Source organism: Orbicella faveolata, unplaced genomic scaffold (assembly GCF_042242905.1).
Source record: "Orbicella faveolata isolate gen_17 unplaced genomic scaffold, um_ofav_v1 contig_26, whole genome shotgun sequence".
NCBI classification, from domain to species: domain Eukaryota; kingdom Metazoa; phylum Cnidaria; class Anthozoa; order Scleractinia; family Merulinidae; genus Orbicella; species Orbicella faveolata.
In genome coordinates, this window is record NW_028301554.1 from 10,016,711 (window position 1) to 10,027,375 (window position 10,665).

Genomic DNA, 10,665 nt, shown 5'->3' on the forward strand with positions numbered 1-10,665 from the left:
CCTCGTATCTAGTCTTTTCCGCGGTCAATAATAGCGTCCAATATGGCGAAATATGGCGAACGGTGGTGAACGAGGGATTTACAATAAAAACTCATCAACTGCTGTGTAAATAGAACTGACAGCTAAGTGTCGTTGCTGAGAAAGCGGATTAATTTCAACGACTGATAACTGCACTTTTTTGTTCCGTGCTAACTGCCCCATCAGAAGGCAATTCTTATGCAAATGAGTTCATTTTAACAAGCTGTCAAATATACCGCGAGATGTTCTTCTCTTAGCAACATCTGTTTCACACACTGTCTTGAATTTATTGATCAACGCGGGCGTCTTTTTGGTGAGGACCACAAGCTGTGAAAGTTTGCTAAAGTACTGGTTGATCTTTTTTGACGAGATCAGCGGTCAATGATAAACAACACGTTTTACGATTCACCAGATCGATTCGAGCTAGACAGAGTAAAGCACAGTAGCTTGGTATAAACAGACGAAGATGTGTGCCCTACTTAAATCTGAAGAAAGACCAGATAAATAAACAACGATCACAAGGAAATGTAATTTCAGCGGTGCCGATGCAACTTGCTGTTTCACCTCAGTTGTTGGAACGAAGCGTGATTCCTTCTCAAGACGCAAATTAATTTAACGTGCGGTTAAGCTTACGTGCAAGCCATAGCAAATGTGGAACTGAAATAATTGGATCCCATTTCTTGGGAATTATCACTGTTATTAAGCTTACATAGCGACTGGAAATTTTGATCGTTAATCTGCGTGTGAGTGTTTAAGGATTAAACTAACATGGCCCACCATCGTGATCGTGATCGGGAACCCGATCTCAAAGGAAAACTTTCACGCAAGATTGCAGAACTTACAATGGTCATTCATTTGTTATTTACACGAAACCACGAGCGAGAGTTCGAAGTGGAAGCTTTGAAAACTGCATACGAACATGAGATTAGTGTTATACTCGACGAAGCGAAGGGGAAAATTTCGTGGCTGGAAGGGCAGTTGGATGAACTTGAAAAATTCCGTGTTTTGCTGGACTTGAAAAACACAGAGAGTGAGAAAGACAAACAGCAGATCAGTGACCTTCAAAATAAAATAGCAGAATTGACTGCACTTTTGGAACACAAAGATCAGCTCATAACAGTGGCTGAGAAACAAATTGTGGAATTAAAAGAAAGCCTTGTGGACAAGTTGAAATCTGGTGATGAACAGGTAGCACTTATGACAGTAGAGTTAGAAAATGTGAAAAAAGAAAACAGTGAATTAAAAGAAAAATTTAAGGGAAAAACCGATAAAGTGAAAAAGTGTCAAAACCAAATACAGAATCTTCAATCAAAAGTTAAAGCTTTGGAAGATGAATTAAATGATATTTTGGAGAAAAAAGAGAGACTTGAAAATAGCGTCAATGGATTACAAGGAGACTGGCAGGATGAAATTGATAAGCTCAGTCTCAGAATTGAAGAATACACAAAACAACAAAAAGAAGATCAAATGAGAGCTGAAAAACTAGAATGGAAAAATAAACAGCTGTCTCAGCTGGTCAGGGAGCTAGAAGAAGATAAACGACAACTTGAACTCAAAATTCAGCAGTATATTGATGAGAGGAATAAAAGAAAGGAATCAAAGAGATCTCCCAGGCCAGTCACAAAAGGAAGCCCTGAAGTGCCACGGACAACACCTGCGTTTGATGTAAGTTGAGCCTTCGCCATTAGTTAGGTAAACACTAAGAAGAAACTGATGCTCATTATTTTTCATATGTGGCCAAGAATCACATGAAAATTCAAACTTCTATATACCGGTAGCTTTTCAGGTCAGTGCCGACTACTCATAGTGAGTGTTTCCCTACTAGTATTTACTTTGCTGGTACAGTGGAACCCCACCTTACGGCCACCTCATTAATACGGCTACCTCTTTGTTATGGACACTTTATTCTGGCCCAAACAAAAGCTCAGTCAGTCATTTTATTATTCAAAGAACCCCTTTATTACGACCACCCCATTAATACAGCCATATTTTTGAGGCCGGTTGGTGACTGGATTATCAGGGTTCCGCTGTACTAATGTGTGCACTTGGGCAGAGAAATGCACTGTATGGGTGTTTTGAGCTAGAGTTCAACACTGTGACCCTAGCCAGGGCTCCAACCTGGACTGGTTATTCTCAAGTCCAGCACTGAGGCCCCAATAGTAACAATTTCTTTACACAATATCCCGTCTTATCTGATCTAAATGTCCCATATCCCATTAATTTTCCCTGGGAATACTGGTATTCTGTATTGCATTAATTTTTTCCTAAATATCCTGTATCCCAGAAACCCTTAATAGGGCTTCATTGCTTTAAACATTCGGTCGCTGTGCCTCCCATAGGCAAAAGTAATGTAAATGGATAAAAATCTCAAGGCCAAGCTTTGCCAGTCCAGGTGGCCTAAACATGTATGCCACATTTTGAACATCTACATTTTGTACTAAATAAGCTGTAGGGGCCTAAAAGGTCAATATTCCAAACCTAAGCTTGGTATCAAGAAAGCTTGTTTTGTGTGCTGTTTTGAGATATACTGTGTCTAATACCAATAAATGTTAAACATTTTAGAGAGATGATGAACTGGAACGTCTCAGAAGAGAAGTGCAGCGTTATCGCTTGGAGTTGAGCAACAGAGAATCCAACTTCAATAGAATGTTTACTGATCACCACCCTGTCATAGTTGAAGGAAAAGGCAGGAAGTCCTCATCTGCTATGGTGCCTGACAATGTAAGTGGCTGAGGAGTCAATGTTCAACTCACCCATAAGGAGTGATCATACAAAAATCGCTCTTGGAGAAAAAATATTTGGGGAAAAAAAATTTGTAGGCACTTTTTGTAGTTAATTTGTTGAATTAGCTACTGTCTAAATCTGAGGCCAATCAAGCAAATCCCCTTCGACTTGTAGCTTTCAGAAGGTGATTCGGATGCATGGAGAGGTTGTGAAGAATTCAGCAGTTCATTTTGTTTCAAAATTCTTGGTATTATGTGATAGCCAGATCTATAAACTTTAATTTAATATAGAGGTAACTAGGGATCTACGGTTTAAGCTGGACACGCCACATGGCTTGGATGCAATCCACCTCAAAGGTATGCGGTACCTTACGCAGGCAGCTTACCTATAGGGTAATGTTACCGGTGTTGCACATAACAGTCTTTCTACATGTATGTGGGGTCGATAATCAGATCCAACCCATTTTAAACACCTGTGGTTCCTTACATTTCATGGCATGATTCTTATTTTGTGTATAAACTAACATATTTTTCCTTGTGTCAGTCTTTCCCAAACCTGAGTGGTGTACATGGACGGAAAAGAAGTGGAATTCAACCTCATTTACCAGCTCTTGGAGAGCAACGCATACACAGCAACCCGCAACATCAATTTCACGGCCTTTAATACATGAAATAAGGAGTGTCAATCACTTCTTGTTGTTATGAACTTGTTTCCCAAAAAGAATATTAATTCTATAGTTTGTTTAGTCATGCCAATGATGTATGTTCATACTCATCTGTTGTAGAGTTTTATTTGCTTTATTTATTGGTCAGGAATAAATTAATTTTATGTGGCTGTTAATGATTTATTTAACAGAATAAAGGTAACAAAAGCACACAATGGTGCTTGGCTGTTGAGTGTTAGTTACATCATTCTCATCCCCAGAACTGGTCAGAACTGCTGGTCCCTGTCAGCTGGTAGGCATGTCACAGAAATAAAGTGACTCTGGAGACACTTGATTTGATTGGCTAGAATTTGGACCAAGATTTCCACTAATTCAGTCCTGGCTTCCTTCCAAAAGTATCCACTGGTCTATATCTTAACTAAAACTGTTTGATAAGAACAACTAAAAACCTTAACAGATTTGTGACAAGAATTTAAAACAGAAGTAAAATTCTGACTGGAAGTGCACACATATGGTTAATTATGGAGGACTTCACTGAAAATTCTCCTAATCGAGTGAGGTTTTAGGTAGAGAGAAACCAATGTTGAATAATTATCAGTGAAAATTTTAGTTCATAATACTAGCCAATCAAATCATGTGTCTCTAAGGCCACCTTTTCCTATTGCCAAGGCTGAGCTTAAAGGGACAGGCAACCCTGGGGACAAGAATGGTATGATATACTATAGAAACTTAAATTCTGTTTCCTAGGGTTCCGAGTCTTTTTGCTCATGGCAAACATAGCCTGACTTATTTAGGCCCTGTCATTTGGTCCAAACTCGACAAATCTATTCGATCTTCTGAATCATTGCACACTTTTAAAAAGTGCATCAAATTGGTTGATTTCACTAGTCTGCTGGACAGTACTTGTAAAGACTGTTCTTTATGTAACAACTAGCACTTGATCTTACTGCATGACTCATTGTTTGTTTTATGTATATATAATTTTAAAACACTTACATATGTACATGTATTTCATATTTTATTAATTATTAGATAAGTAATCGTAGTTAGGTGCCCGAATTAGTATACATTGTATGCTAGCGACTTTGACACGTTAATAAAGTTCTTATCTTCATCTTATCTTAGTTTGTGAACTATTTTTGTTATCTGTGTAAACCCCTCTCCACTTTGTATGTGAGGTTTCCTCAAATAAGAGCAACTTAGAAAATGACATTGGATTCACAGGTTCTGATAGAGATGCTAACCAGGGCAAATTATTTTAACTGTATTATATATTCACAGAGTTATGGATAAGCTATATGTACACGTATGTCAATATAAAAAAGATTAAAATATATATCAAACAATGGTGAATGTAAGGCTGGAACATTCATGCAGAAACAGTAGATAGTAAATTAAACATTTGCAAAACAGAATTAAATAAAGATTCTTTTACCTTTCATATAGTAGATAAATACTCAAGTGAGTTAAAAACGCCCCCAAAATATAGCAAACTGAAATTACACCCCCAAACAGTTACACCTATGCTTAGCATTTGTGGTGTTATGCTTACCATGATGGTTAAGCCAATGAAAGCTTTTGAATAACATTATCCAATGATCCAGTTCTTAATTGCATGCGAGCGTAGGGAGAACATAACCTAATTTTGTGTTGGTGTCCACATGTTGGGCTTCCTGCATAATACAGGAGAAATCAATCGAGGTTGCAGTGGTCTTAGCAAATTCAGCCGCCCCGCTTGATTTTGCATTATCCAATGAACCAGTTTTTAATTGCGTTCGAGCGTAGGGAGAACACAGCCTAATTTTGTGTTGGTGTCCACATGTTGAGCTTCCTGCATAATACAGGCAAAATCAATCGAGGTTGCAGTGGTCTTAGCAAATTCAGCCACCCCCCTTGATTTTTGCAGGGGCATGTCACGGCCAGTAAACTGGTACCGTATAATGCTAAGACATGTAATAAGACGTGGCGAACATGTGAGTACTGGTATGTGCGCAGGCCATGTGAGCTCATCTTTCCACTGGATCTTTCTTTGACTTCTTTCCATTCAGTCACCGTACACTTTGCTGTTGTGCTCTCAGCGTTAGATTTTGGTGAATTTAAACGCTTTTACAGTAGCATTTATCGAAACCTGAGGGAATTGTTGTTGTTTATTAACATGACTTGGTTTTGGGATGTCAACCGTAGGAACACCTACATTTTGACTGCATTTGTTGATTAGTTCCAGTCGAGACAGCTCAGTCTTTATCAGGTCAAAATTTTGTTTGGAATCATTAGCAGTGCTTATGTGCAGCAACTGACATGAGCTACAAAACAAGCTATTGGTGTAATAGCTTCTATTTTGGCTGGTGAATCAATCTTCAAAAAACTTCTCAGACAGGCTTCACCATCTCAGAATTTTTCCCAACAATGTCTCCTAAGTCTTTTTGCAGGGCTAAGAAAGTCCTGAGCTCGCTGAACATTTTTAGTCTTACTTTCTTGCAAAGTCTCCAAATAACCAGTAACCACTCTTTCTACTACCATCCAATTTTGAGGAAAACAGTGAAGGCAGTGACAAAGACCACATCAGACAAAGTAACAAAAATCAAGAATATTGATGGCAATTCAGACTTAAAGCAGGTTATGAAAATGTCAGATCGTGTATTATTTCAGAAACTTTGACAAGAAAACAAGCTTAATGCAAATTCTCCCAAAGTGAATTTCTGACAATGTGTACAATGGAAGCCTTCCTTGCGGCCACCCTGTCATACAGCCACCTCATCATTATGCCCAAACAAAAACAAACAATGCCCCAAACAAAAGCTCGGTCAGTCACTTTCTTATTTGAAGAACCACTTCAATACAGCCACCCCATTAATATGGCCAGTCACTGACTGGATTAACAGGGTTTCACTGACTGTAATTAACCAACAACAGAACTGTGATGTTAATCTGACATAAAGGGTGATTAAGAGACACTTCAATCCAGTCATTCATGAATTTGTCTACACCAGAAATAAGATTTTTATTTAATACAAAAACAATAAATATACAGGAAATATTTTTGATATAGAGCTTTTCATGTTATCTAAAAGAATTTCTACTGTTGCCCTTGTTAAATTTGCTTATGTCGAAATCTTCCTTGTGCAAGCCAGAAAATAATTTTCTTTTCTCCAGGATGTCTGCACAACTAAAGGGAGAAAACAAACAAATTGAATGTGTTTGTTTATAAAAACACTTAAATAACATAAACAACAAGGAAAAATAATTCCATGATGCAAATCACCTTCCCATTTTTTCCTGCACTTTGTCAATGTCTTGTTGCATTGTCTTGATTTCCTGGAGATAAAAATGAAACAAAACTGGAATCATTGTTTAAAATCAAATCAAAATTGGCTTAGATACCCATCCAGGCCATCAAGGTTTCTTCTCGGCTCTTGCATTTGGCAACCTATGTCATTCTCCAAGGAAAAAGTAATTCAAACCCCGGTATACACCAGATGCAGATGCAGTGTACATTTTATTTGTTTTGCACCATTCCAATACTGGTAGCCCATCTCACTCTTAAAAGTACTTTAAAGAGTTTAGTAAGAAACAGAAGAGAGGTAAGCTAATCAAGGTAGGTGGAACTTCCCTTGAATCCAATAAGAATCTCAATCCTGGCATTCTTGCTAGACATTACCTCTTGTAACATTTGTTCTCTTTCTTCCAATTCTGAAATGTCAGCTTCATATTTACTGTCAGTCACTTCACAATCCTATGAATTTCACAAAGTGAACAATTAAGGTCCCATCTATATGGGCTTGAGTACCCAAGACAACCCTCTCCCTAAGGCAACTTCACGTCTTTATATGAAAAAAAGTTATCCCTGTTGGCCAAGTCAAAGTTGAACCCACATGATTATTTATGACACTTATCATTACTAGAGGTGCATGAAGTGTTCTCTCTCTTTCTCCGAGTTTCCTTTGGTCATGTAATCACTGTGGGCTTTGTTAAGTCAATTTTCACCTATATTTTAATAAAAAAAATCTGTTTTAAAACCTATAATCTTGGCATGCTGTGCATTGCCTTAGGCAGATGAGCCATTGATTATAAGAGAAAAAGTTGTCCCGTTTCCAAGGGCTACCCCACCTAAGACAACTCGGAGATAGAGAGAGACGAGACAACTCGAGGACAACAGTGCAAAAAACATGCATCTGGAAACTGCACTCAAAATTTAGCTTGTATGTTCCATACCTTGCACACTTGTTTTAGTTTTCACTTCTTTTTAATTATATTTTTTAATATCATTTTTTAAGAACATTGTTCAATATAAACAAGTAAAAATGATGTCACGATTTCACCGAAACGTTGTTCTTTCTTATCGCTAATTTTACTTGTTTATGCTTTACAAAACCTTTGCTTATATTGTTTAATATAGTCTGGAAACACATGACACACACCACTCCTAAGGCTTGGCTGTCAAGTCTTTAATCTTGACTGTTTCGATTTCTACCTTCATCCTACGATCACAACGTCAATTCCTCATACTGAGTACCATGCATTTGTTTCAAAAAACGTTCTGAGAGTTTGGTGGTAGATCAAGACACTAGGGCCTGCCTTGAGTTACGACTTACGGGGAGCTTTAATTTTTTACCCGCTGTGCTCGCTGTCTGCAATGCGACCTTATATTCATCAGTACTCTGTCCTTTATCTGTTTCCGCTTTGTTTGATAAGCCTCATACAACAACTTCACATCTTGAAGGTCACTGCAACGCGAATACCATCGAATTTATATTTAGCTTACATTAGAATGTCGACCGAGAATATCTCTTCTAAATTCTATGATCTCAAAGACAATGACAGTTTTTTTCCCTTACCGATACTTCCTAGGGAATAGTTCTTTGAATTCATCCATTGTATAGCTGTTAAGAACTTGAGAATTGATCAGAGCATCTGTCAAAAGTTCCCGACTCTCTCGTTCGCTATCGGCCGCCATTTTCACCCGCCAAGGGTAAGAAAAAGACAACCACCTCTACCCTAGAGGGAAAAGTGTTTTTTTCATATAATGCGTCACGCAACACTTGTCATGGGGAAGGGGAGTAGGATTGCGTGACGATGCAGAAGAAATCACAACCGTGTTCTGCATAATTAATCTTAAATTTAGTAGCATAGATTTTTAGGATTTTATTTGTCTCTTTTCTTTTGTTTTAGATACAAATATTGAGAGAATGTTTTACCTGCATATCCCTTTCCAAACACTTTGAAGTACAGGGGAACCCCGTTAATCTGGGCACCATCAGGCCACAAAAACCTGGCCATCTCCTGGAGTGAGAGAAGAGGGGAGGGAAGATAAGAGACCCTGGGAACAAGGTTGCCTTTTCATATAACTCAGCTTGTGACATCCCCATCATAAAGCCTGAACAAGGTAGCCCTTTTGCCCTTTTGGTTGGGGCCTCCCCATATGGGCCATTCTATATGGGGAGCACCCCCCCAGCGGGGGGGGGGGGGGTCATAGAGATTTATTTCTAGGTCGGATATATTTAGGTTCAGGTTCACTGTCACAGCCCCATCCAATTTTCTATGGAGTACTATTGCTAATCCCACACCCCCTAGGCTCGATTTCCAGCCATTTTGTGAGCCCGCGTTCCTTGCCCCACACACAACCAGACTCCCAAAACGGCTGGAAATCGAGCCTACCCACCCCCAAACCCCTTGTACAACCAATATATAAAGCAAGTAGCACATAAAGTGAATGTTTAATACCTTATATGTACACTATACATTACATGATCACCACATCTGTAGAAACTGTACCAAATGCTTCCTTGGTATCAAAAAACTAAACAGTTCAAATTTTGTATCTTGAAACTTATTTATTTGTAACTTTTTATAATGCCTACAATAATAATTGTTGTTCTGGAACATTTTGAAACCTGTATGTGACATTTTAGAATCAAGCAATAAAGCAATATTTACAAGGAAAAATGCCATTGTACAAATTCTGACATGACTCTCTCCTGCTACAGATCTTCCACTACCATCATTGAAACAAAGTCTTTATAGAATATGATGCCTTTGTCTGGATCAACAGCTGCGGATAGCATTTCTTCCATCTCCTCTTGAGTAAAGGGTTCACCTATCAAAGCCATTAAAGAAAAGGAGTCAGCTACATCTAGGATACTTTATTATACTCAAGGTAATGAATATCATTACAATAACAAAAATAAACTGAATGCCATTTTATCTTAGACAAAAACTACATTTTTTGGTACAGTGTGATTCTTCAGTGATTTTCAATGCTTGATTCATTTTTACCTTCTTCACTCATATATTTTGTAAGCTCTTCTGCTGTGAGGTAACCTTTATTTTCTTGATCCAGAACTTCAAATGCTTTCATTATTTGGTCTTCTGGTGCTGGTTTGTATCTACAAAGAGGATTTTAGGGTACTGGTACATAAAGTTATCATACACAAGTCTAAAGCTACATACTGGTAATTCTGTATTTGCCCAAAATTCCCCAAATCTCATATATTGGTTTCCAATTAAGTTAATAAGGAGTACCTCTACAATTACTCCTCCTGACTGGTAACCCCCCCCCCCCCAACCACCCCCCATAACCTAAGGATCAGCATATTTCAAGGCCCTGTATTTCTTACCTTCTCTCCAATAGTGTTTTCAACATGATAGGTTCAAATTTTTCAAATCTTATATACCCTGTTGGTTCTTCCTCTTCTACCTAGAATTAGAAATAAGATAACTAGTTAAGTCATAATAAGCTTATAACTTTGAAAAGGTTAAAGCTCATTTAGTTTATTTAACTTAACAAGCTTTTAAATATTTAAATTAAGCCTGATGATGATCTCCAAGAGAAATAATTATACAAGACACTGATGAAAGACACTGAAGATAATTTACCTCAGCCAGAATATCGTGAAGCTCTCCTTCAGTAGGACAACACTTCAGGGATCTTACAATTGTTCCAACCTCCCTTAAAAGTGCAAAAGTGTACAGTTAGCAAACTGATTTCCACTAAAAGGTAAGGCCAAATATTCTGAAATATTTTACAATGTTTACACGAAGTCTGGCACCTAACATCGACAGTCTTGTTAGATTCGTGATCAAATATATCAAAAGCATCTGAAATCGTCTTTTGTAGTTCTGCAGCGGACGAATCAGAGGATTCAGGAGCAAGTTTTTCGGGCTCACTGCTCGGATTTGGGGAACTCGCGTCCACCATTTTTCTTTCTCTTTCTGTTCCTAGGATACCGTAATCTGTGCCCGCGATCCCAAGGTGTAATTGC

The 10,665-nt window shown here is 38.1% G+C and overlaps 3 protein-coding genes across 3 annotated transcripts; 1 reads left to right on the forward strand and 2 right to left on the reverse strand.

Annotated features, from left to right (window-relative positions):
* Positions 1-38: 38 nt before the first annotated feature.
* Positions 39-4,847, forward strand: LOC110053329 (uncharacterized). Its single transcript, XM_020759551.2, has 3 exons — positions 39-1,683; positions 2,581-2,739; positions 3,286-4,847. Exons 1-3 carry the CDS (start codon positions 787-789, stop codon positions 3,403-3,405), a joined length of 1,176 nt encoding a protein of 391 aa, XP_020615210.1. The 5' UTR covers positions 39-786; the 3' UTR covers positions 3,406-4,847.
* Positions 4,848-6,382: 1,535 nt separating this feature from the next.
* LOC110053333 (uncharacterized) lies at positions 6,383-8,415 on the reverse strand. The gene is made up of 5 exons (XM_020759556.2): positions 8,242-8,415; positions 8,019-8,130; positions 7,065-7,139; positions 6,669-6,721; positions 6,383-6,572 (listed from the first exon to the last, which is right to left on the reverse strand). The coding sequence occupies exons 1-5, from the start codon at positions 8,358-8,360 to the stop codon at positions 6,467-6,469; spliced, it is 465 nt and encodes a 154-aa protein (XP_020615215.2). The 5' UTR covers positions 8,361-8,415; the 3' UTR covers positions 6,383-6,466.
* A 686-nt stretch (positions 8,416-9,101) lies between these two features.
* LOC110053332 (dynein regulatory complex protein 8-like) lies at positions 9,102-10,640 on the reverse strand. The gene is made up of 5 exons (XM_020759555.2): positions 10,453-10,640; positions 10,280-10,352; positions 10,021-10,100; positions 9,680-9,789; positions 9,102-9,500 (listed from the first exon to the last, which is right to left on the reverse strand). The coding sequence occupies exons 1-5, from the start codon at positions 10,599-10,601 to the stop codon at positions 9,385-9,387; spliced, it is 528 nt and encodes a 175-aa protein (XP_020615214.2). The 5' UTR covers positions 10,602-10,640; the 3' UTR covers positions 9,102-9,384.
* Positions 10,641-10,665: the final 25 nt, after the last annotated feature.